Source organism: Syngnathus leptorhynchus, chromosome 15 (genome assembly GCF_054491065.1).
Source record: "Syngnathus leptorhynchus isolate UIUO chromosome 15, UIUO_Slep, whole genome shotgun sequence".
In the NCBI taxonomy this organism is placed as follows: Eukaryota; Metazoa; Chordata; class Actinopteri; order Syngnathiformes; family Syngnathidae; genus Syngnathus; species Syngnathus leptorhynchus.
Genome location: NC_141209.1, coordinates 4,905,475 through 4,931,300, shown reverse-complemented (window position 1 = coordinate 4,931,300; position 25,826 = coordinate 4,905,475). Strand labels below are relative to the sequence as shown.

The 25,826-nt window shown below is 43.2% G+C and overlaps 4 protein-coding genes across 9 annotated transcripts; 3 read left to right on the top strand and 1 right to left on the bottom strand.

Moving 5' to 3' along the window:
* Positions 1-110: 110 nt before the first annotated feature.
* Positions 111-17,927, top strand: bahd1 (bromo adjacent homology domain containing 1). 3 transcript variants are annotated; one of them, XM_085931369.1, is made up of 7 exons: positions 111-490; positions 12,052-13,657; positions 13,730-14,139; positions 14,213-14,372; positions 14,440-14,519; positions 14,615-14,706; positions 14,791-17,927. In XM_085931369.1, exons 2-7 carry the CDS (start codon positions 12,151-12,153, stop codon positions 14,981-14,983), a joined length of 2,442 nt encoding a protein of 813 aa, XP_085787495.1. In that variant the 5' UTR covers positions 111-490; positions 12,052-12,150; the 3' UTR covers positions 14,984-17,927. The 3 variants fall into 3 exon arrangements, with proteins under 3 accessions (XP_085787495.1, XP_085787497.1, XP_085787496.1); XM_085931371.1 differs by lacking the exon at positions 111-490 and adding an exon at positions 664-891; XM_085931370.1 differs by lacking the exon at positions 111-490 and adding an exon at positions 7,740-7,799.
* A 1,282-nt stretch (positions 17,928-19,209) lies between these two features.
* On the bottom strand, positions 19,210-20,519 carry ccdc32 (coiled-coil domain containing 32). The gene is made up of 4 exons (XM_085931379.1): positions 20,362-20,519; positions 19,998-20,242; positions 19,755-19,908; positions 19,210-19,636 (listed from the first exon to the last, which is right to left on the bottom strand). The coding sequence occupies exons 2-4, from the start codon at positions 20,239-20,241 to the stop codon at positions 19,450-19,452; spliced, it is 585 nt and encodes a 194-aa protein (XP_085787505.1). The 5' UTR covers position 20,242; positions 20,362-20,519; the 3' UTR covers positions 19,210-19,449.
* Positions 20,520-20,575: 56 nt separating this feature from the next.
* On the top strand, positions 20,576-22,889 carry pcmtl (l-isoaspartyl protein carboxyl methyltransferase, like). 3 transcript variants are annotated; one of them, XM_085931375.1, is made up of 9 exons: positions 20,576-20,648; positions 20,864-21,018; positions 21,096-21,200; positions 21,272-21,303; positions 21,387-21,491; positions 21,589-21,709; positions 21,805-21,890; positions 22,053-22,222; positions 22,432-22,889. In XM_085931375.1, the coding sequence occupies exons 2-9, from the start codon at positions 20,901-20,903 to the stop codon at positions 22,442-22,444; spliced, it is 750 nt and encodes a 249-aa protein (XP_085787501.1). In that variant the 5' UTR covers positions 20,576-20,648; positions 20,864-20,900; the 3' UTR covers positions 22,445-22,889. The 3 variants fall into 3 exon arrangements, with proteins under 3 accessions (XP_085787501.1, XP_085787504.1, XP_085787502.1); XM_085931378.1 differs by lacking the exon at positions 22,432-22,889 and having other exon boundaries at positions 21,589-21,705; positions 22,053-22,216; XM_085931376.1 differs by lacking the exon at positions 20,576-20,648 and having other exon boundaries at positions 20,657-21,018.
* An 85-nt stretch (positions 22,890-22,974) lies between these two features.
* rpusd2 (RNA pseudouridine synthase domain containing 2) lies at positions 22,975-25,282 on the top strand. Of its 2 annotated transcripts, XM_085931373.1 has the most exons (4): positions 22,975-23,703; positions 23,802-24,098; positions 24,179-24,224; positions 24,375-25,282. In XM_085931373.1, the coding sequence occupies exons 1-4, from the start codon at positions 23,080-23,082 to the stop codon at positions 24,905-24,907; spliced, it is 1,500 nt and encodes a 499-aa protein (XP_085787499.1). In that variant the 5' UTR covers positions 22,975-23,079; the 3' UTR covers positions 24,908-25,282. The 2 variants fall into 2 exon arrangements, with proteins under 2 accessions (XP_085787499.1, XP_085787498.1); XM_085931372.1 differs by having other exon boundaries at positions 24,179-25,282.
* Positions 25,283-25,826: the final 544 nt, after the last annotated feature.

Sequence of the window (25,826 nt, the reverse complement as noted above, 5' to 3'; positions counted from 1 at the left end):
TAAGTGATATGCATTTGTTGATTGACATGTAAGTAACTGTTCCATGTGTGGTTGACCAGGCAAGGTGTCATGGTGTCGTCCGTCCGTGTGGCCCTTTAAGAAACTCTCCATGTTTTCTCTTCGTGATGCGTCAACATAAAAAAAAAAGCGGATGATGCTGTTATGTAAAAACACGCACAAGTGAGCCGTACTTTTTTCTCCTTTTTTTTCCTGCACGCTGGAGACGACACACAGCGATTGCTTGACTCCCAAGCCCCCCACGCACGCTGCCTCCGCCGTATGTGTGTGCGCCATCCACTCGGATTAGCAGTCGGAAGTGCAACCAGCGGAGCTTTGGCAGTTTGGAGTGTCTTTTTTTTTTTTTTTTGAAAGGAGCTTCAAGTGATCATGTGCGACCGTGCACGGGAAGCGTACACCTGACACGTCCCTTTCCTTGCAACAACTGGAATTGACTTTTCTTTTCCATTAAAGGAGAGCGTTTGCATCGGAGGTAAGACGCCGAGCCGCTAGTGTCCGAGAACGATGCGAGCAAGCTGGGGTAGTGCGCCAAGCTACACGCCGATGTAGCGATCCGCGTAGCTAGCAACTTTTCTTTCTTTTTTTTTTTTTTTCTTGCTTCTTTTCTAAACAGTTTGTTGTTTGTACTTGCATCACTTGTGCTTTCCTATGTGTTTATTGAATGGAAGTGCGTCGATTGAGTTTGAAAATGTCATTCTTAGTCATGCATGTTTGACAGCTTTGTGTCAAGTTTGAGCCTCGACGCAGGCTTGAAAGGTTTCGCTGTCAAGAATGTTTAGAGATGCAACTTGGCAGCGGTTTTACTTTCTTTTTTTGGAGCAAAATCACTTGTCAAGTCTCTTTGGTTAATTGATACGACCTCCGTGTTTTAAGGTAAGTACATTTAATTCAATTCAACCTCATGTTTGGGGCCAATTTGACATCATAGAAAATATTCTAAATTTCATTCACTCACTCTGATATTTGATGATTTTTCCAATAGTGACCTAAAACAAACACACACAAAAATCGAAATATTTAAAAATCTCATGAATTTGTGCAAACAATTGGTGCACACTGAGGTTACTCAAATTTGACTATCTGTCTATAAAGTGGATTTTAGTGTGAATCTCCAAATGATGCATGCCATAAATGTTAACATTCAATAGTCCCAAGAACAGTCTGTGTTTCCACCACAGTTCCAAGGAAACATGCACCAAATTGGCTTTGAAGAATGATGGGATCATCCCAAAAAATATAGATCAAGATAATTTAACAATATGTTAATTATTATAGTTATCTCCAGTGTTTTGGTTAGCCTCCATTCATCCTGGACTGGTTGCTTGTCAGCAGCATGTGAAGTTCGCACCTATGAACAATTTAGAGTCTTCAATGACCCTTAACATGCCTCCTTTGGTGTGTGGGAGGAAGCCAGAGTTTCAATGATGTTAAGTGGACTAAAGTCCTTTTTGGGACCCCCCCCCCCCCCCCACCCCCCTTCGCCCCCTTTAAAAACAATTGAATTTGACCGGGTTTGATTCAGAGCCACCAGAGTTGTCATTGTGAACAACCTTTCCACACATTCTTAAACTGCCATACAGTTATAAAAATAGGTTAACTGCTGTGATAAAACTATAAAAATGCCCTTTAAAGGTCTATCAGCATTTATATGAAAGGTTAGGAATCAATTTCCTATCAGTGGTGTTTTAAAGCTCAGTTTCAAAGAGACGTGATCAGCTAAACTCAAGTGCGCGGTTTCATGCATGGCGTCTTACATTCGCAAGCTGCCGGGCGAGTTGTGATGTATAAAATGCTGTGTCAAGCCCATTGAGCACAGACAAGCCTGACAATAGCACTTCAGCTTTGTGTTCCGTCCTTGACAGACCCCATCACGGCGTTTCGGGCCGATTTGCGGCGACCACATGTGAGCTATAAAGCAGGAGATCAATCCCGCTCGTAATCCCATTATTTCCCAAGAAGCGTCCTGTTGTGGTCTTTAGACGGGGGGGGGGGGGGGGGAGGGACGAGCCGGCGGGGTCGTTGCCGATTTACGTGTCACCCCGAACGCGTGGAGGCACGTTGGTGTATTTCCTGAAAAAGCGGCATGTGATGGAAGACGGTAGAATCGTGGAGAATGTAACCCAGATGATGCATGCGCACAAGAGAGCAGTTTAAACATCAGCGGGGCCATTGTTGTCTCGCCTGAATGGCAAACAAACAGTTGGCGTTCAGAAAGTGAAAACAACATGCCACTCTGCATGAATGACCTTTTGTTCATCGAGTTGTATCCAAAATAAAACGGCGCACACCCCCCTTTTGTTAACGTTCAATCTTCTGCTTCCTCTTAACATTCAGTTTATTTGGAGTTGCTGGAAATGACCGAACTAATATTAAGTCGCATCGCCACTTTTTGGCAAAATTACATCACATTTTGCAGTCTAGCAATTTCGGAACTATTCTCCTAGCCCCAGAAGAATTTGGATTCCATTTATACAGAGTTTGTGGTGCACCATCATTTGTGTCGCATGGGCCAATGGGATAAAAAAAAAAAAAAGTGGAGATGCAAGCCCCGCCCTCTTGGCTGTTTGATAGAGAGAAGCAGGAAGTCAGACTAAGGAAACGCAATGCTCGCTTGTAGACGGGCCCCGATGTATCCCACAGCTTCCTCCATTTGTTTATGATGTACATAAAAGTCATGCTCCAGTAATGTGCAAACTGGCGTTTGAGTTATGAAAAGAAATCGCAGGAAAAAATGACCAGGTTGGGGAAAAACTCAGACTTAAAAAACTCGTTTGCATAATTAGCATACGATTTAATTGTGATGTCAGTGCATCAGACGGGACCGACTACAACAATGCAAACTGACACGAGAATCTTAACCTTTAAAGGTTCCGACAATCCCACGTTAGACAGTTTGAGCTAGTTTGTAATAAAGTAGGATTATCCTCCCGTGGCTGTACAAATGCCACCTTGTTCTTGTTTTCATTCTAGTTTGAACGCAATCCTTTCACTTCAGTCCCGCCTGCTCGGCGACTTCACAGCCGCATCTCAGTCCTCCTGAAGGTTCTGGATTTGAATGAGTCGTGAACCTCCAGTGGCTCAGGATGTGGAAAGCTGTTGAGGCGCCTTTCAAAGCCATTAGCTATTACTCCTCCTGCTCGCTTCATCCTAGCCCTGGCGTAGCGGCGCCTTCGAAGCAGCTGTGAAAATTACAGGTCTGCTTGGTGGAAAGCCAGAAGAAGAGAAGGCCAGCTCGGTGGGGAGGGAAACGACAACCGCCGTTCGCTCGGGCCTCAGCTGTCGGCCGCCTCACAGCTGCAGTGGATGAGAGGGTCTTACGGAGACGGGGTGTCTCGCACTTATCACACACAACTGGGATTGTTTACGCATGTGTGTGTGTGGGGGGGTATAAAAGAGCGGGGGTGTTATACCATGTGTGGTTCGGGGAATGGAACAGAAGCCCGTCGCGGTGAAAAACACCACAGCGACCTTCGGTTTAGCAGACGCTAAGAGCATGACTGACGCTCTGGCAGGTGGACGGACGAACGGACGGGCAGGTGGCAACCCCCCCCCTCGATTTGCCCGTCGCTCAGCTGGATTGGAAACACAGCGATAGGATTTCTCTTCTTGTTCACCGTGACGATGACAATCTCCAAGCGAGATCTCAATCCATCACTACCTTGTACTTTCCTCCCCGCGGCTCCCGCACGCTCTCTTTATTTTTCCCCGAGCCTTGTTCTCACCCTCGGCGCGCTCCCAGTGTATCTCCGAGGACCTGTCACGCATAGAAAAGCGGCAATGTGAAAAATGGCCCCTGTGATTTACAAGGAGCCTCACGTTGCTTTTTTTTTTTTTTTTCCTCCTCCGGAATGAGACGTGATGATTCTCTCTCCGCTCTTCTGTCTGAATGCAGTCTTCATCTATTTCCCGACTGTCGAGGCCTCTCTAGAAATTAGCGTCTGTGATGAAACTTTGAAGGATCAGCAATCTATGACGGCTTTAGGTCTTTAAATTCACGTCCATCTTCACTTCCAGCGTTCATAGCCGCTGTGAAAGCTCCCCTCTGTCCCGTTCGAAGAAAGCTTCAGTGTTGGGGAAGTTGAGCTTTTATTGATTTGAGGCGCAAGGTTCTTCTTGTACTACTCCACCCCTTGGTGGATGTCAAGTGGGACAGAAGACCTCCTGTTTGTCTCCGCCTCACGCTCAATGCTTGTCACAGATAGCGAGGCTCGTCTCAGTGCTCTGTTTGTCTTGGCGTGTTTTCCACATTTGGCCCGTTTTTGTTTGTTTTCTTCGTATCCCTGCTTGGTGTTTTTATTTTATTTAGATTTTTTTGATTCACTTATCACTTGCTAGCCAACCTTCATCCTGTTTACATTTTTGTGACCATTAAGCGATGAGAATGACGTGACATTGTTCGCTGTGACTCATTTTGAAGCCGACATTTTCACCGCGTGAACTAAATCAGTAGGGACACAGATGTCGTTCAGTGATTTTGGACCAGGGAAAGCAAACTATTCGTAAAATGACCCTAAAGCACAACTCAACTAGACACCAAATGTAAACACTAAATATTGATGGACTAACTTTACAATATTGCTTCTTCAACGCCTCCATTTTAACCCCTCCCAAAGGAAACGATCATTCACATAACCGGGCCATGTTTACCTTCCTTCGGTCGAGTCAATTAAGTAAAGTCAACTTTTTCAGCGTGTTCTAGAAAAGCAATCTACGAGCAAAACGTGTTATTCCAAGCGAGCCGAGACGGTAATAACTCCTGAATTATTTGTGGTATCTCCACCGTGTTTGCTCCTCCAAGGTTGAGACCATGGCGCAGTTCATTTGAACAGTCAGGAGATATTTTCTTTATTTTGCTTAAGTGTTTTGTAATGAGAATCGCTGACTGCGGCTCAATTCCTCCCCATTGATTCCGTTCCTCTCGAGGGCGCAAGCTGATGTTGCACAAACACGTCGGATTGGCATGGAGAAGCGGCGCTTACGGTTTATACAAGTGGCAATTAGGCAGGTTGCTTCAATGTTCCAAAGATAAATGGCGGCAATTGACTCAGATATCTGGATTATGATTTGAATCATCTCGCTTGTGTTTCATGTCATGCTTCCGCTCCCACTGTTTGCTTGTACTGACATTAAACAGCCACGCTCGCATTCATTAGCGCTGCCAGTCCATTTTCAGCAGCGGAGATGATGATGAGGAGGAGGATGATGATGCCCAGCTGTTCTGTGCTTAGTGCTCTTTGGGCTTGACAGGTGGGCGGAGCTTTTAGTCACTTCTGCTTAAAAGCGTGCAATTTCGAGTAAGGAAGCGATGGGGTGATGCTCTGGAAGGTGAACACGATTACTTTTTATGATGCGGATTGACTTGATGTTAAGTGGACAAAGTGAAGTTTCATGATTGGTGCTTGAGAGTTTCCAGTTTTTAACCACACCAAAAAAAAAAAATTCCCAAGAGCAGAAATGAGTTTGTGAACGCGCATGAGAAAACAGCTCAGGGGAACAAGAAAATCCAAACATGAGTCACATTAAAAAAAATAATGTCTCCAGCTTCTCCGTGCACGATGCAAGCTTTTGAACAAAAGGGAATATCCTCTGCAATTTTGAGTTGATGGTAATTCACAAAACAGAAATTAAATTCCACCATGTTTGTTTACAGATGCAAAACACTTCCGATGTGTGAAATTCATAAATCATAATAAACATTCGATTCGCATTATTATTTGACAGTCAAGTTAGATGCTTTCTTTCCAAGGCCAAAATCTGACCCTCGGGTTGGACACCTGAGCTTGCACTGTATTGTTAACAACTTAAGTAAGACCTTGGAGTTGCGCTCTCCGTAATTGTCCTGCTCGGTGTGTTATTACAGTGCAGGTCAGCACTCAGCGGTCGCTCGCCCACGCCTCATTAACCCTCCACACACTCGGCTGCTTTACAGCCGCTAACTGTGCACTGTAAAGCTCCTATTGATGAGGGCTGCCAGCCTTTAGCACAATTAACTGAATAAAAAAAAAAAAAGATTTTAAATACAGTCATCCAAATCAATTGAGTTCTTATCAGACAGCATGTGTCATTAAGAGGATATAAAGCCAATGAGCCCAATAAAGATAGCTGAATATGTTTATTATGGGCTGTCATCAATCTGACAATTGCTGTATGTTTGTTAATTAGAGAGCTGGCAGCTCTCATATTTTCTGATATCATCAGTGGGCCTGGCTTTATGACGCTGTTACATCATCATCATCATCATTTACTGTTTACTCACCGCCTGGTGGTGATTATTGACATTATTGATCATATTTCTTTTCAGCTGGTCCTTTTGCACTGCTGCACAAATTGTAAATATGTCAAAAAAGACATTATAAAATACTTTTTTGGCCAAACAACGGAATATAACGATCATTCCTGTTGTGTAAAAGAATCCTTACACGGATCTGACCTCATCTTATGTTCCATGGTGACTGTAGGGGCTTGTTTAACATGAGCTGTACTTTTTAGGGGAAACCCCGTTGTTTCCTTGAACCATAAAGTTGACGTACTTTTGTACATTCGGAAACTATGAATATTACAATCAATTGCTCCTTTGTCCAAAAAGTGATCAAATCATCTGGAAATAAACATGAGCACTTGAATGCATCACAGTAATTCTGAGAGAGAAAAGGCAAAGTGTTGTATATTTGAACGCATTCAAACAAAGGAATCTAGTCTAACTCCCGAGTGACTCATTATTGATGACTGACTTGATGCTTTGGTGTGATGCTATGATCTTTGTAAATCCACAAATCATCACGTGATAACAGGATTGTGCAAAAATTCTCATTTCCACTCGCCACACATTCTGTTCGTCACTCACAGATTGGGACTGAAATAATAACACTAGAAGAAGAAAAATAATTACTACTATTGATTCACAAAGCAGTCGAATATTTTCAATGCCCATATTAATATTTCCAATGCTGGACTTTATTTTATTCTTTGATGCACAAAAGCACCATTCAAAATGTTTGATTCTTTGACTCATCACTTAAATCCTGTCACAGTTTTACTACTTGAACTATTGACATATCTTGATGCAAAAAAGGAGAATGCTTGCCAGTGTTCACATATTTGCCAATCATCATTGAATGTGCTTGACTTTTAACAAATTGCTGCTCCAAAGCATTTTGAGTGCAAATGCTTGACTTTTAGCCTTGACACGCATGGCACACTATTAAACGGGCAAGTGTGGCTGGGCTTACTGGGTGCGTAGTGGGAGTGATTAGGCGTTGGAAAGACTGGGGGAGAGATGTCCCGGCGCATGCACGCAGCCGCCAGCGCATGAATATCATCTCCACTGTGCCACTTCGGAAGTAGGTCACCCACCGCATACCGATTTGTTCGCCGCGTCTCCTGCTTCTCACTCCGCCGATCGACACCAGAAGCCCGAGTGAACGGAAACTAAACTAGCAGCAGCGACAAAACTGGAAGAGAGAGGGGGGGGGGGATTATTATTGTGTGCGCATGAGTGCGTGCGCGCGCGCGCAGGGTCTAGTTGGAAATCGCGACGGGACACGGAAGCTAGACGATGAACCGCGGCGTTGCTTCCAGGCGGAGATGATCGCTCCAGAGCTTCTCTGAAAACACTCGCCCGTGATTCGTAGCTCCTTTGCGCGGACTCCTCCGAGTCTCCCCGATGGATTGATCGACGATCGGCCTCTTTTGCGCTCGTCTTTTTCGCTCTCTCCACCCCCCCCCCCCCCCTTCTCATCTCAGCACTCCTGCCCCGGCATGCTGTCACTGACCGCGGCCAAGTAAGTAGGCGAGTCTCTTTTTCACGCACTCATGACAATACATGTTATTTCCACCTTTTGCTTGTAATTATACAGCACAGCGCGTTTAGAAGCTAAGGGTGTGTTGTTCGCCTTTTTTTTTTTTTTTTGCATCGACCTACAAGGTGGTGAGGGTGTGCGATGCGATGATGATGATGATGATGATGATGATGATGATGATGATGGGGGTTGGTGACGATGATGATGGTGGTGCTGGTAGAACAGTGTTTATTGAGCCAACGGATATATTTGGATGAAGAAAAAAAACCCAATTTGCCGCAAAAGTGGGTTTATTCTGTCATTTAACTGTTCTGCCTGTCACTATAAGTCTCTGGCGTGAATGGAGAAGAATGGTTCATCATTTGATGGTCATGGATGATTTCCCAAGCAATTAAGTGAAAATTTGACTGTTTTCCGTGGCACGCCTGATGAGCACAGCGGTTGAAAGGTCCCTGGTTTGTTTCTTATCCAAACTTAAATGAGCTACGTGCAAATCTTTTACGATAGAAATCATCTGGCTTGATAACCTTCCATTATTTTGGCATCCATGTGGAGAGGATAGTAAGAATGTATTGCACAGTGGAAACATGTTTCCCAACTGTTCATAAACGCTTTGAATGTTGAAAAGTAGACCTAAGCTGCACACCAGCTGTGATGCTCCATAGCTCTGTAGGGGTTTGACCCCCGACCGCCCCCCAACCAACCAGCCTGCCTGCCTCCTCCCCCTTGTTGGCAGTCACCCGTGTGGTGTGCTCCCACTTCACCAGTAAATAGACGCATGCATGGCAGGTTGACTTCTAATAAGGGTTTCGTGTCATTCTCGTCCCCTCCCATCGCAGTGGATTTTTTATTTTCAGCACTTTTAAATAATCCCTGAGCCCCCGCAGGGATTCTCCTGACAGGTGTTGCATTTTAAAGGGCTGGTTACCCCCCCCCCCCCCCCCCCCCCATCCGAAATGTAGCCGACATCAACTTTCACTTCTCAACATTTTAAGTCATCGGCGTGTAAATAAAATGGAATTGAGGGGATTGCTTAAATATAGATGACACGGTAAATAAAATGGAAATAAAAATATATATGATGTAGTATATTGAGACTTGAATCCAAGGGTGGGCGGGGCTTGTACTCATCATTTGCTGACACGGTGAAATAAAAACCAAGTGCTTCTTTTCATATTTTTTTTTTCTGGGTGCACAGTTTGTTCCTTTTGTTATTACGAACTTAAGGCATGTTTTATGAAGCAGTCAGAACAGTGTGTACAATTTCCTGATCTATGTTCATTATCAAATTTTTGCCATTTTGCCACCAAAACAAAACTCCCTTTAATTCATTCGTTGAGGTCTTGTTCAAGTCTTCATGCCACGCATGATCTTTCTGAAGTTTTGTTCGACTTTAGAGGTGGATTTGTGAACCTCAGGGGCCATTCTACATTCCTTCCTAGTTATAAAAATAGAAAAGCATAAATGTTTTGCTTAAGATAAATCCCCCGTGATTGATTATTTTTTAAATTTCTTTACAGTAGAACCGAAAAGTCAAAACGCTCCGCTTTTAAAATGTCAGGTTGTCGTGACGTATGACGGTGAGATGTGAAGTCTGATGAGAACAAGATAAATCATGTCGAAACTTTTCACATTCGGGTGAAACATTGTTGTACATTCCATACAGCAACAATCTATAAGATGCCTCTGAGCAGGGTATTAATTTAGAATTTCTCAGGTAGGTTTGTGCATCCCAATTAATGTGACATGTCTGCCTTGCCTGCCCGCCCCTAAAATTTCTCCATGTGTGAGTAATGGCGGTATGACTGTCAGATTTCAGGAATAACATTTAGACTAAGTGACTCTGATTAACCCAGAATAAAATGGGAATCTCTCATTTTCCTGACATTATACTCGCCCACGGCCTGAAGAAAAAAAAAAAGACATCCACACAAAAGGCAAGCTAATAGCGCAAATGAGGAATCTTGTCAACACCTGGATCAAATGTGTCATAACAGTAATTGGACATCATTGCTGAATTTCTGAAAGGTCAAGAGAAAAACAGGTCAGGGAAGATGCTAAGAGGAGTCACATTAAAGGGGACTGGAGGAATTTCTGTCTTGTTTTTTATTTTGGAATATGATGCTCATCATGGAATAGCATGTAAGCCTGTTTAAATTTTAAACGGAAGAAATTTCAAGCCACATTTACCATTTCCAGCCATATTTGAATGAGGTCAGAAATTAATCAAGCCTAACATGTTTCAGTTTCCAAATGGTAATTGGGAATTAATAATTATAATTTTCTAAATTAATCAAGAAATATTACCGTACATTTTCTTCCATAAAAAAAAAAAGTATAATAAAAATAGTTAGTGGCCTCATTTAAATCATGCAAACTTTTTTTTTCTTAAGAATCCGAATCACAAGTGACATTTCCCAAATTGGACGGATGCCCAATCCTTCTTAGAACACATCCTGACGTAAAGCTGAAATATAGTCCAAATGGTGCACATGTGCGCTCTGCTAACGCTCAATGCAAAAACCACGCAAGAGCTCTTAACACGGCAGCTGCTGTCACACTGAGCCGCCTTGTGATCATAAACATACAATTGTTTCCAATTTCTGCAGCGTTTAAAATCCATTATGAAGAAAGAGATATAAAAAAAGGACCAAGAGCCTGAAATTCCCTTCTACAATGTTACAAGAATAAAATTATACTTAAGGTGGCAATAGCTCACCTAGAAAAACTTTGAAGCTGGAGTGAATTTTGAAGAAATTGATTTTCCCACTGAGGTGTCATAAACACTACAAATAAAAAGAAATGTCCAAACTCGCATTGACGAGTCCTCATCCTAGATCCGCTCACAAATAACAAACTTTTTAAATATAATATTTCAACTCTATTATCTTTTCATATGTGTGTGGCAAATTCCAATTGAACATTAGCGAGGGGAGCTAAAAAGGGTCTCTGCACCACCCTCATCATGTGATGCATTTCGAATGCTTTTGCATGCCAGAGTAGGAGAAATGCTGACAGACTCCTACCCGAGAAGACCCAATGCTGTAATTAAGTCAATACATGCTTTCACCAAGTCGAAATTTAAGTGGGTTTCTCTCTCTCTCTTTTTTTTTTTTTTAGGTGTCTGAATTGACTAGTCGATGTGTTTTTCTGGCCACACAGTGGATAATGGTTAGCATGTCTGCTTCACAATCATTTGGGTTCAAATGTCCATTAGAATGTCACTTGCTTTTGAGACTCTGTTTATGTCCAGTTTGTGTGCTGGTCCTTCCATTCTGCATGTCTGTGTATGCGCCTTGATTTGATATCGGCACACAAAAACTTGCCGTGCGTGTCCCCCCCCCCCCCCCCCCCCCCTCCCCGTGTCCTCTTGTTATCTTCAAATTACATTTCTCCCTCTGATAAATTGCATTTCATGCTTCACAGTCGTGCAACAATAAGGGCCAACGGCAGCCGTTAAATGCTTTGAGAACAGTTGGTGGCTACTCAAGATTTGACAGTTATTTTCGTACTTTGATCAACTTGTAGAATTTCACCAAATCGTTTGTGAAGACGTCAAAATCTGCTGCTGTTGATTACAGTAAATATATACATATAAATATAATATTTATATTTATATATTTACTGTAATCAACAGCAGCAGATTTTTACGTCTATTATCTATTTATTCCTCTATTTATTCCTCTATTATTTTTGGAGGGAATTTTAAATTAGGCATTAAAAATAAAATGAATAAATAAATCAGATTTTATATCCATTGAGCCAGCCACTTAAGTGTGTTGAGCTTTCAGCTTGGCACACGTGACGTCAATTGAAGCACAGATCCCAACTCATGGCTAAAAGCATCCGTCAGCTAGAACAAACAAGAATACATCATTGACGTGCGGTGTTGTGCTACGCCGGCCCGGGTGACTGAGTTGTGTTCCTTGTGGGCTACTTGAGTCATCAATCTGAGCAGAAAATGGTGATAAAAAGCAGACGGCCTTTGGCAGCAATGTCATCGTATCCTGCGGGCAAATTTGCACATTAACTAGGCCCGAGGCGTTAATCCATAACCTAATGGAATAACGATACCTTGTGCACATTACATTTATATTTAAAGCCAAGAGGCCGTTATCCTCTCGGGGGGAATATCTCGGTGGCAAATCTGTCGCTAAATCACCAATGTCTGTTACGTTCACGTCACAGAGCAATCTGTAAGTGACTCCTTCCATTTTTTTCGCCCCCCCCCTAGAGACGATCCACGATGATCAGGCCGCTCTGAGCTCCAGCCGGCGTCTTGGAATCCCGTTGATGAAGACGAGGGACGGACTTTGCGCTCCAGGTAGAGAACATGGTGAAAGCTCAGCGACACCAGCCAGCGAAAGATGGCAAGCGAGGCGAAGAAAAGGGAGGCAGGATTTGGAAAGGCAAAGATAGAACAAAAGAAGTGAGGAGAAAGAAGCAGAAGAAGAAAGAGTCGCCCACCTTTCGGAAGAAGACATTGGCGGGGAAAGTTGGAGATGCGTTGGACTGCTGTGTTCTGCTCACCCGGTTGGAGGAGAAAGCAACCGCGGGGAAGAAGAAGAAGGACGGACAGAAACCCGCCAAGCAGCCCAGCGTCAAGGCCAAGAAGAAACTGACCAAAACTCATCAAAGGTTTAAAAAATCTGCTCATCAACAAGCACTGGAACCAAAAAGGAGCAAATCCGACACCGTACTCATGTGGCCCCAGCTTGTTCCCGAGCCTCGCCGGAGAAGAATGGCTTCCCTCAACGCTGAGGCCGTCAACAGCTTGCTGCTCTACAGGGCCGATCCCTTGGCGTCCAGTCTCATTAAGAAAGAGTCGAACGAAGCGCCGCCGCCGAAAGGTGAAAGCAGACCTCATAAATCCCAAAAGCTTCTTCGGGGAGGAAAAGCAGACCCGAAGAAGGAAAGTCGTAAAAAACAAAAAGCCGAGGCGGCGCCGGTGGACTGGTTGGCTTTGTTTGCCCCGACCCCTCGTCGTCAAGCGGGCCTCACGGCCGCCACGCTGCTCAAACTCACCGGTTCGCTCTACGGGAGCAAGCGGCAAAAGAAGCAGGAGTCCAAGCCCGCTAGTGAAAGTAAAGCCGAGGCTTTAACTCAGGTTGAGATTAGTGGTAAGCCTTTAAGTGGAGCAACACCGCAGACCAAAAGAAGAACAAATCCAAAACACAATGAGCAGCTAAAGCACATTAAACAGGGTAAAGAAGATCCGGGTTTCTGTAGTCTTTGCAAGACCGAGGCTTTGGATCCAGAGTGGAAGTCCGGCGGGCAGGATTGTTTAAAAACTCCTCTCCACTGTGGCTCGGCTCTGGGGTTCTCCTTAAAAACAATCAAAGAGGAGCATGAGGAGACGGACGTGTCGCCCTGCTACTGCTGCAGCCAGGAGAGATGCGTGGAATACTGTCACAGACTGGCCCTCTTCCTCAAGGACAAGGCGGTCAAGGAGCCCGACGAGCAAGGCTCGCTCTCCGAGGTGTTCCACCACCATCACCTCCACCACCACCATCACCACCTCCACCACCCGGCAGCCATCACCATCACGCCGCACGCGTACGCTTGCTTCCCGAGCTACTGCGTCCACTTCAGCCACCCGGACAGCTCGCCGTCCACCATGACGCCCCTCGCTCTGTGTCCAAAGAGCAGCAAGAGACCCAAACTGCTGCCCAGCTCTGGTCCGCAGCCCTCAGGGATTTCTCATCCGGTCTACTGCTGCACCTCCGTGGAAGCGTGCTACGGAGAGCCCTGCAGGATCAACGGCTATTCCACCTACAGCAGCGTGATTCCGGCAATTCCTCGAGGAGGTTGCGCCAAATGCGGCCGCGGCGTCAACAGAGGTGAGCGGAGTCTCGACGTACCTAATAAAGTGTCCCTCGTCTCTGGCTACCTTCTCTGTTCTCTCGTTTCAGACGACTACTCATCCAGCCTCGACGACCACCGCAGCCCGTCCTCCATCTCCATCTGTCCCAGTCCGAGAATCCTCACCGGCTGCCCCATTCCCACAGTGCCTCCAGCCGGCCAATCAGTGCCCCCCGTTCAGACGCCTCTGTCCGACCCCAGCCAACCGCAGCCTCCCTCGCAAGTGGCCAAGGATTGTCCGCAGAGCGCCAAGCCTCCCAGCGGGTCCCGGTCCGGCGCCCGCGACACGGGCAGCGTCGGCTCGCTCGTGTTTCCACTCAAAAAGGAAAAGAAGCAGAAGCTGGGCTCCGGCGGCGCCAGAGGACAAGCGCTTGCCAAGCAGCCCAAGAACGGACGCCAAAAAAGCACCAACGGCTGGCGGCCCGTCGGCCCCCCCTTTGAAAAAGAGGTTTTCTCTCTGGTACGTACACAGAAGTCTGTATTGAATGATTCAGACTTTCAAATCTTCCTGTTACGTCTATCATCCATCCCAGGGAGAGGAAGCTCTGGCGCCGAAGAAGTGTTACCAAGGAGTCGAACGGGACGGCGAGCTGATCCAGGTCAGGGACACGGTCCTGCTGAAATCCGGGCCCAGGAAAAAGTCTCTGCCTTACGTGGCAAAGATCTCAGCGCTGTGGGAGGAGCCCGAGACAGGTAGTCCCGACAGACTTGAAGGTTCCCAGTGTCTTCTGGGTTTCAAAAATTTTGTTTCATTTCCCAGGAGAGTTGATGATGAGTTTGTTTTGGTACTACCGTCCAGAACACACACAAGGAGGACGCAACCTTAATATGCATTGTCAGGTGACGAGCAAATTCCTTTTTGTTCCCTAATGATGTCATAGACATTCTGCTGCTCAGTGGGCGGGATTTAAAATCTTCACGCTAAATATCCACAGAATGAGATCTTTGCGTCCCGTCACCAAGATGTGAACAGCGTGGCCTGTATTGAAGACAAATGCTATGTCCTTACACTGGCACAGTATTGTCGGTAAGAAACAGATTTTTTTTTTTTTTTTTTTTTCCCCGCCAAAAAATCTAGCTCAAAATATTGAGTTGACTTTCTCATTTCCAGATTTTGTGCCTTGGTAAAACGGCGAGGGGAGGGCGTACCCGACAGCGCCGCGTCCCACCTGGTCCCCCCCGTGGTGGGCCACGCCGCTCCCAGCCACAGCTGCGTACCGGATGACGTGGATCCAGAGCTGATGTTTTTTTGTCGCCACGTCTACGATTTCCGCTACGGACGCCTCCTCAAGAACCTGCAGTAGCTCCACGCCCGAAAACACAGAGACGTGAGATAAGGTGGATTGATCCGCCTCCGCTTAAATGAGCTCCGCTGCCTGCGAAAGTGAGGGGCCCTGGAGGTTTTGAAGATGAAGGAACGTGAGATTAGTTTCTCTTTGAAATTTCACATTGACACGACACACACTTGTGAAGTCAACGTCGAGGTCTGACTCGTTGCACGGAAGCGATAATGGCCGTCGAAATGGTTTTAATCACGCGCGGCTTCTGGTTTTGAGTGGGCTCTGTGCGGAACGTTTCTCCTGCAGGTCTTAGAAATGTGCCATTTGATGGATTTGAAGGAGCTTATACGTGACTCACGGAAAAGTATCTGCCTATCACTCTTACACAGACGCAACATAAGAGGCCTTTCCTTTCCTCATTGCTCTTCAAAAGAGATTCCTTACTGTGAATGTAGGACTTAACCATCATGCAATCGTACAAAGATCACACTTAAAGATGGAGAGAGAGAGAAAAGATCGCCGCCACGTGATTATCTATGATAAGTTGGAATTTTTAAAATCTATAAATGCCATCCGCATTGGCTGTTAAGGTCAGCTCATGATGTCACAAATCCTAATTTAAAAAAAAAAATGGCTAAATCTAACAAAATTTGGAAATTATTTTATTTCAAACGCGACAGGGTCATCGTAGCACGTACACCAAATGCTAATTTATAGATGTAAATTAGGAGCGAGAAAAAAAATATTTCACCCAAATTTGTCTGAAAGTGGACTTATAGGACTTCCACTAATAACCTAGCTCAACATCTGAAACAAACTACTCAAATTGTAATGAACAACTATGAAACAAAATATATAACAAATAGAAATGAATTGAAAACTTTATTCGTCGCTCGTCTACGCAGCATTGACAGGATACGAAGAATCGCATGACCGTATATTGGAGAAACTCGAGAGTTGTCACGGCAAAGCAACAACAAGCAAACGGCTCAATAACCACTCGACAAAAGTCCCTTCAAAGAAGCCATCGATCATGATATTGATCAAGTATTTTAATGTGCAGGTAGTTGCAAAAAGTATTCCTATTTAAAATAAAAAAATAAAAAAACAAGCTTTCATGTCACATTTTTAAATGACCTCAGAGGAGATTTTCCACTGTGTGATGCATATGTGCACTCAAAAAAAATAAAATAAAATCCTAAATTGAAAAAAAGCAAACCGAAGACGCCGTCAGTTAGACACAATAGTATTATTATATTCTTATTCTCCACGCGCTGACACATGTATTCGGTAGATTTTAGATCACGTGATCAATGATTTATTCCTCTACGTTGGCGAGAAGATAGACTATTTATTTATTAGAGAGAGAATAAAAGTCTAATTTATTTTCTAGAGGTCATTTTAAAAGAAGGCTTTTTAGAGGTGAGGAAATGTCAAGTTGCCTCCCCTTTTAGCTGCACTTTCCTTTTTGCAATATGTACGCTACTCACAAAATTGTTTTTTATACATTATTCAGCTTTGGGGTGACATTTCAGAGAGACCGCAAGTGTCACAGAAGAGTCATCTTTTAGTTTCACCCGAAAGCTGAATATTCAAAGTTTTTTTGGGAGTAGTGTGTATATTGTGAGGGCTTGTTTGACGATCAGAGCCATTGAAGTACATCTTCCAAAGTAGTTAAACCCTCTTAGTCCTCGCAGAGGAAAACAAAAATAAAGCTTTTGCCTCCTGTTAGGTTTGAATTTAAGGCTTGTGGTTCAATTGAAGGTTTTTGCTGATCACATTTTTTTTTTTTTTTTTTTAATTTTGCTACATACCAGTGAGCACAAATTAAAACCTATATGGTTGTCAAGCAAATATTGCCAGATTTTGTGATTTTTTTTTTTCTTAGCAGTGTTCTTTGGTTTAATTATTAAATTATTATTAAAAGAAACAAAAAAATTCTTTAAATTGGACTGATATGAAACAGACTTTTTTGTGAATCTGTTTTCACAAAAAGTTAATAGGGATGTGCAAAAAATCTCTACACACAAATTTGACATCTCTAAATTAGAAATTATTTCTCAGTAATGCATTTGTTTTTAATAATCAAACTGTTACATAAAATACTTTGCCCAAACCACTTTGATTTTTTTTTTTTTATATTTCCCCCCCAAAAATTATTTGTAATGCAAATGTAATATACTCATTTTAGACAAGGATGCAAAATTTGACCATTTATTTTAGTGGAGCAGTTGGCTTGCATAAAAAGCTTGTTTCGATGTTTTGCTGTTGAGGAAAGTGGCACATATTTTGGATATAATACAGCGCTTAACTTTTTTGTATGATTTCCCACTGAATTCCAGTGAAATCATTCAGTCGGTGTGAGTGGATGAAATATGACTGCTTTGCTAAAGCGTTAATCAATTGATGAAAAAAAAAAATCCCACTGGGTGTTCTTACAGTACAGTAGAGTTCAGTATACATGCAGTATGGCCTTAGAAGTCGCTCAGCTCTCCTGATGAATCAACGTGTGATACTTAGATGTCTTAATTGGTCCTCTGTGCCTGTTCCTGTAAACCCATATTTAATTATATATATATATAAATATATATTCCAAGTGTTTTTCCAAGAACAGAAATGTGAGCAGTTAGCGTTTATTTTTGATGTAACTTCCAAATGCCTTTTCTGTCATTTAAGTCAGAAGACACTGGTCTCATGTTGAATTGCACCAAAAAAATAAAGAGAAAGACAAAATGGGAAAGTATGGAAATATGAATTTATGAATATCATTCCTCTGGGTGTAGAAGAAGGTTGAAAATCAAATAGCGACATTGTTTCTAGTGTGAGCTGTTAGTTTGTATTCTCTTGCATGGCATTTTGGAAGTATCTTGGAAATATTAATCACAGCACAGTTTATTTGTACTGAACAAAATGGACCGCTGTAATACAAGACAAATATTTAATTGTAATAAATAATATATGAGTTCAAGATGCCTGTGTGTGTGTGGAATTTGTAAATTAGACTTTGAACTGATTGAATGGTTTGTTCGTATGTACGGTTAATTTGACCCAGTCATGTTGATTGGTGTAGGAATAGTTGTTGTCCACAGGAGGGCGCCCTAGTCAAAATCATCACTTTACAGGAGACCCAAAAATTCACCCAGGCATTTTAACATTGCGCCATCAAAGTGAGAAAACAATTTCCAACACTTTAATTTGATCAATAATTCAGAACTGGTGACACTTTGGGAAAAAAAATGTCTACATGGTATCAATTTTGAGAATCACTGAACTGTAGCGGATCAGTGCATGTGGTACATGCAGCGGACAGAAACCTTGGACATCAACATTAAAAAAAAAAGTCAATGTTGCTTGACATTTGGAGGTGGAAAAAAAGCAGATGCAAGAAAGTTTAATCATCAGCACTATATGAATTATGTATGACGATTAGTCAGCCCTGTGGCGCCACTCAATCAGGCAATGAGGTCTTGAACACCAGCAGGAGGTAAACCTTTTGCATTTAAGAGCCGGTTAAATAACACCTTATTTCAGCATGACTTTCCAGTACTGAATAATGAAAGTGAACACACCCCTGACCATATTTTTTTTGAACTAAATTGTACAGCTTTTAACGTCTCTTTGAAAATGATTCCTCACAGATTATTAGGGGTTTGTCCATTTTCTGTTCCATGGGTCTTAAGGGAACAATACCAATGAGAATTGTTGTGAGGCTTTTTATAACAGTTCCTAAGGTTTTATTTGTTTTGTTTTTTTAAGTGTGTGACAGGCCGCAGCTTGCCCACCCCTGGCGGAATGAATGTGAGTCCTCCAATTTGACAGCTTGTTTCACTGCTCGTCATCTTATTTCGAGTTGTCATTTTCCATCTGTCTTTTGTGCGAGAATTGCTATCAAACATGGTCGTAATGTTTTGTTTGACATTTAAGCGCAGCACAATTTACGCATGGAGTGCAAATGTCATAGCTGCCGCAGAAAATGTTAAAAGCGTTTAATCCCCACATTCCTTTTAACCTTTTTCAACAGGAACGTGAAGTATATGATTAAAATCAGTTGACATATTGAGAGAATATTGCTCATTGGATTTGGTTGGGGGAATATAATTGAAATTTGATGATTGACACGTAACATAATAAAATACAGCAGTGCCTTGAGCTACATTTCTTGGCCTTTGGGGTTTTATGAGATGCAAAAGGTTTACTTCCGACTTCCGCCGCAAGGTGGCGCCAAGAACTTGAAAAACATCCAGCCACCATCAAGTCACTTGATTTACTTGCAATGGAAGAACAAAAAATCAATACATTGAGGTGATCACCTTCAAATGAGTGCATTTTTACATGAATGTAAGTATCTATTTTACAGTTTTATATTTCAGGTGGTCTTCATTAGCATCAGTTAAAAAACATCGACATAACGAACAAGGAATAACAGGAGGACGAGCAGCTGATGACCTGTGAGAGCCATTTTCGGCATGCTTGACTTTTTTTTTTCAGTGTCATTTTTCAGGAGTGTGAGCCTCTTCCTCATTGGTGTGATGCTCTTCCGCAGCATCCCCATGCTCTGCCTGCTGTTCCACTTGAGAGGGTTCCTTGGTCTGAGACGGCCTGAGCAGATATTCCAGTTCCTCTGCACTGATAGCCACTTTCTCTGGAACCAGCCACCTCTTGAAGTGTTCGACAGCACTGGCGAAAGTGGGGGACAAATCAACTGTTCATCTACAAGGGTACATTGTTTAGCACTTCAATATTGCTCATTTCCAGATATGTTCCTGCTCAAGTTGGACCTTCTTTCTCCTAATACCTTTCATCCATGTCGTTGCTTTGGAAGAGCTCAGAGGTCTGAGCGTCATGTAGAAATCGATCCCAGCATTCCTTCTTAGCTTGAGACAAGGAGCGTAACATATCCCTGGAGGTGACGTCGCTGGACTGCCCCTTAAGTTTCTTCAGACGATTCTCTGAGACACAAAAACAGGAATGTAAAAAATATATTGGTAAAGATCTTCCATTTCTAGCTAAGATTGATGAGAAAGCAAAACAATCAAACCTAAACTGGCAATGTAGGTCTCTGAATCCTCCATGGGTTCCCATTGAGCACTCAGGAAGGCAGTGGCGTGTGTTCTGTTAGACTGGTCATTGCCCTGCCTTGCCACCGGCTGGAAAGAGTCATTGAAGACTGTGTTGTTGTTCGGGGAGATCTCAGCTTGTATCCCTGGCTGGCTGGGACCGCAGATTTGGGACCAGAGCTCCCCGCTACTGCGAAGCTCCTGTTTCTCGAAGTCGTCGATCATTCTGTTGCAATCAGTCAATACGTCATAATCAAAGGAACTAGATTTAGGAACGTTCAAGAAATGAGCGAATATGACTACGATTTCAAAATCAGTTAACTGCAATATGAACAGACGTCTTACCTTATTGGATATATTGAAAGGATCGTCTGCTTTTTCAGCTTATCTGTGTTTTTTTAACAGAAATAAAAGATATGCGTTACAAGCTTAATGTCTCCATGACCCAGTAGCTTGAATAAACGACTAAAACAAAGACACACTTCCGTATTACGTGACGATTGATTGGACGGTGTTAAATGTATTGTGATGCGATTGGTTCGCTTGAATATCCGGTCAAAAACGAGGTAGATGATTGGCTAGCCACCGGTCAACCCGGAAGTCAGTCCGGGGTCCTTGTCGCGTCTTCGCAGGTAAACAAACGGAATTAAAAGCTACATTGCGGTTCAGTGTCAGTGATCGCCTACTTGAGTTAAACCAAACCCAGCTTTAATTTCATATCATTTATTGACGTCTGGAGTGAATGACAAGCTAGACGTTTGCCATAGGATAGAGACTGACGGTGTATATTTATTATTTAACCTCCACGTACATTTCGTGTCTTTTCCCGTATGCGTCCTTTGCCCAGGTTCATGATGTCATTGCAGAGAAATCTGTTGTAAGAGATGCGAGCTGCGTTGCGTTTGGCAATAGTGGCGATCCCGATGGGAGTGCTGTTGTCCCGAACCATGGCGTGGATGTCCAGCGGCAAAACGCACCAGGAACTCATAACTAGACTGAGGGGTAAAAATCAGTCAATATGATGCCTGAGTAGAAATGTACACGTTCAAATCACAATGTCTTTTTTTTTGCTTTTTCAGATCATGGCGTGATCCACAGCGACAGAGTATTTCGTGCCATGCTGGCTACAGACAGAGGAATCTACTCCAGAGATTATCCATATGCAGACTCTCCCCAGTCCATAGGTCTCCATTACAGGGATTTCTATTTTGCCATACACGATTGATGAAAGTGACCGTGTGTTTTTTTGTCACAGGCTTCCAGGCCACCATCAGTGCACCACACATGGCAAGTGTCCTCAACATTATTGATAATATGGCTCAATGCTCTTTCGAGATTTCAATAATTCCAATGTCCACTGATCCTGACAGCACGCCCACGCTCTGGAGCTATTGAGTGACAAACTCACAGAAGGGGCATCGGCCCTAGACGTGGGCTCAGGAAGCGGATATCTCACAGCTTGTTTTGCAAGAATGGTAAATGTCATGATCAGGTTAGATGGTTTCTACGACGGTGTGGACGTTTCATTCATTTGATTCCCACACCAATTGCCCTCTTCTCTCCTGTGCATAGACAGGGAGCAATGGGAGAGTCGTGGGAATCGACCACATCGAGCAACTGGTTCAAAGTTCAATCCGAAACATCCAAGCTGACGACCCGGAACTTATCGCCTCTGGACGCGTCAGACTCGTGAGTGAGTTAATGAACACACAAACATTTCTTTGAGGACACTGTTCAAATTTTGAATGAGGTATAAAAGAAGCCATCCATGTTTTTATGAATCCACAGTGGGAGACGGAAGGCTCGGCTATCCAGAGGGAGCTCCTTATGATGCCATTCACGTCGGGGCAGCTGCAGCAACTGTTCCAAAAGCCGTATGTATGCATTTTTAGCAGCTCCACTCAAATATATTTGGAGATGTGCAATTTTAGAATTCAACATACTACCTTTTTATAGCCATTTAAAAAAAAAAAAAAAAAGTTGAAATGAGTAGAAAAATAGTGAGATTTTGAATTCCCTTTTCTACTGCCGTAAAGCTTCTGGAGCAGCTGAAGCCAGGCGGCCGCTTGGTGCTACCAGTCGGCCCCGATGGTGGCAGTCAGGTGCTGGAGCAGTACGACCGTCAAAATGACGGCACCTTCCTCAAAAAAGCTTTGATGGGAGTGGTTTATGTCCCCCTAACAGACAAGAAACGACAGTGGCCGGGGTATAACCAAACACTACCTTCACCCCCGCAAGCTTAATGACATTCAGTGGACATAAAAAGTCTACACACCCCTGTGATGGATTAGTGATTTATCTTGCTATCATTTTTTTTTTTTTACATCACAAAAACCTGACATCGGAACAGCGGTGTGTAGACTTTGATTATCCACTATTTGTGACTTCATCATGTCTCTTTCTTTGTCTTCTCAGAAGCGAGCTCTGACTGCGGTTTGGTTGGCCCACCCCTGCAAGGTCTTCAATTCTCTGCTGGCTTCCTCAACCCTAACCCAATTCTATCTTGCTGAAGTGTGTCATCTAACACTACACAACAAGGAGTATCTGGCAAGGTTTTCCTCACCTCATTGTCTTCCTAGAACATAACAAATTGAAAGAGTCAACATTTGGTGTAAAAAGATATTAAAGGGCATGGGTTATCCAAGGAGTTTGAAAATACTTGTGTTAATTAAACTTTGTGTTATCGTTTACATGAACTACAAATGGACAAGCAAGTATAAGCATCACTATACAGTTTTACAATTGCATATATATGAACCGCTTATGGTAACAATATATGAATAGAGCTTCCAGAATTTCGGAAAACCTATATAACCTGCACTTAAAAAAAATATATATATATATTTATCAAATGGTAAATTACATACAGAAGAAAAATAACAAAAAAAACCAACAATGTTAAAATGCCTTTTGTCTCAAATAAAAACTAAAAAAAAAAAACTTTGAAAAGAACTTGGACCACAAGTTTAAGGTTTAGACCGCTTCCTTGTTTTCAGCACCGGGTTTTTGGACTACAAAATGACGTCACAATGGTGCGCCAACTGTTTTTGAAGGACCCTGGCGATGCACGCGGCTTTGACGGTCGTAGGATTTGCAAAACTAAATCCACGTTTGTCATTTGTACTTTACGTTGAAGCTACAAGATATTCAGTGAACAAAACTATATTCAATCATTGCAATTCTGTATTGTGCAATTTCCGAAAAAACGTTCATTCCACTCGTAATAATTGTGTATCTTCCATGGAGCTGGAAAATGCCACAGCGGTGGAAGCAAACAACCCGGTGTCAGCAGAGGGAACCACGATCGAAGAAGACAAAGTAAGCGGCAAACGTAAAAGCGACGAGTCGAGTAGCTGCCCCAAAAAGCGGAGAGGACCCCGAGGAAAGAAACTCCGTTCCGGGGAGAGATATGTACCTCCTCCACAGAAACGCAACCCTGGTGTCAGTTTCAGCCAGGAACATTTCGACGAGACGTCGTACTACTTTGAGGATGGTCTACGTAAAGTACACCCGTATTACTTTGATTTCAAGACCTACTGCAAAGGTCGCTGGATAGGGAAGAGTCTTTTGGAAGTGTTCGAGAGTGAGTTCCGAGCTGAGTCTATTGAGTATTACCAGAAGGCTGTCAAAGAGGGGCGCATCCGTTTGAATGAGATTCCCGTGGAAGATCTGAATGTGGTACTCAAGGTCAGTTCCATTAGTATTTCATTGTGTCTTCAAATCATGGAGATTATGTGAAGTTCCATTCTTCAAGTTCAAACTCTAACCAATTGTCCCTGATGCAGAACAATGACCACATGAAGAATACAGTCCATCGTCACGAGCCCCCTGTCGTGGGCAAAGCTCTGGAGGTCCTGGTGGATGACGGCAAAGTCCTCGTGGTTGACAAACCCTCTTCCATCCCCGTCCACCCTTGCGGCCGTTTCCGACACAACACCGTCATTTTCATCCTGGGCAAAGAACGAGGCATCTCGGAGCTGCACACCGTCCACAGATTGGACCGACTCACCTCGGGGGTGCTGCTCTTTGCCAGGACTTTGGAGATCTCGAAGAAGCTGGACCAGCTGGTGAGAGACAGACAGGTAGGTTCTTTTTCTTTCACTCGTGTTTCTTGCTCCTCGTGCTTAGCGAGCATTTAGAACTTTGAAATGTATCCTAACAGCTGGAAAAGGAGTACATGTGCCGAGTGGAAGGTGAGTTTCCAGAAGGTGAGTTGGTGTGCGAGGAGCCCATCCTGGTTGTGTCCTTTAAAATCGGGCTCTGCCGCGTCGACCCAAAAGGAAAAGAATGTCGGACGGTATTCCAGAGACTTAGCTTTAACGGCAAGACCAGTGTGGTGCGCTGTTTGCCCCTGACAGGTCGCACCCATCAGATCAGGGTGCACCTCCAGTACCTGGGCTTCCCCATTCTCAACGATCCCATCTACGGTGCCTCAGCATGGGGGCCTCACAGGGGAAAGGGCGGTATGGTGGGGAAGAGTGATGAGGAGCTCCTCAAGGCTTTGGTTGAGGAGCATAACAATCAGGAGAGCCTCCACCACCTGAATGTATCTGACAACGGGAATAGGTTGTCTCAAAAGGGACGGAAGGATGATGAACTAAGTTGCGGTGAAATAATACCGCAGACCACCGCAAAGAGCGAGGCATGTTCTTCAGGCATAAGCGGTGACGCCGACTTACTCGAAGAATCTCAGGAGCCTCCGTCGGATAAGTCACACGGAGCGCAGACACCAACGGACCCCCTGTGTAGTGAGTGCAAACTAGTACGAGCTGACCCCACCGAAAAAGAACTGGTTATGTATCTGCACGCTTTACGCTATAAAGGACCAGACTTTGAATATTCTACACCGTTACCTGACTGGGCCAAAGAGGACTGGGTGCAAGTGGACTGAGACAAGATGTCTTCAAAATTCATTTCCAGATGAATTTTGCGGTGACTTTTTTTTGTTGTTGATTGGGTAAATCCAAATACCAAAAAATGTGCATTTGATCATAATTACATTCAGTTTTTACAATAATATTTTTTGTGGTGGCACCTTTAATCATAATAAATTCTTAAATGGATTTTCAAGGTTATTGGACGATGAGTTTTTTTTTTTCTGCTAATGTTTTTAAAAAGAGTTGTTAAAAAAATAAAATAAAAGCAAATTAAACTCACCGCAGGACAGTCTTTAATTTCATCTGATTGGAAAATGTAACAGTTTCAAGTCCTGTAAGTAAACAAAGTCTTTAAATAAAGGATTCTGTTTGATGACATATCTAGTTGTGAAGGCTCATTGAATTGTCAAAATACATCTTCAGTTCTTATGAGACCATTTTCTCAACCTCAAAATATTTTTGTTTTACACTCTGTATGACATCACAATAATATGAACATTTTAATTTACACACACACACACACACACACAAAACAGATATTGTTGCATATAAAAATTCAAGGTGTTTGGCACTGTTTTATCATATCTGTTTTGTAAAGAAACACAAGTTTGGCTATAGATAAAGCATTTCTGTTCCAATAATTACCTCTTAAAATACTGCATTGTCAGCAATTACTCTTCTTTCATTATCAGAACTCAAACACACTTTAAGGGATCATTACGCACTGAAACCCAAACAATACTTAAAGCATAAACCCCATAGATTATTTTCTCCCCCCACTGTTTACAAGTCTTAACAATTAACAGACATTTGACTTCCTCAATGGCTACAAGGGACAAAAATGGTTGTCCAACCAACTTGAAATATTCTTTATCATGATTCAGACTGGTTTGTCTCAATTTTGGCACACAAGACTTCTAATTTAAGCGCAAA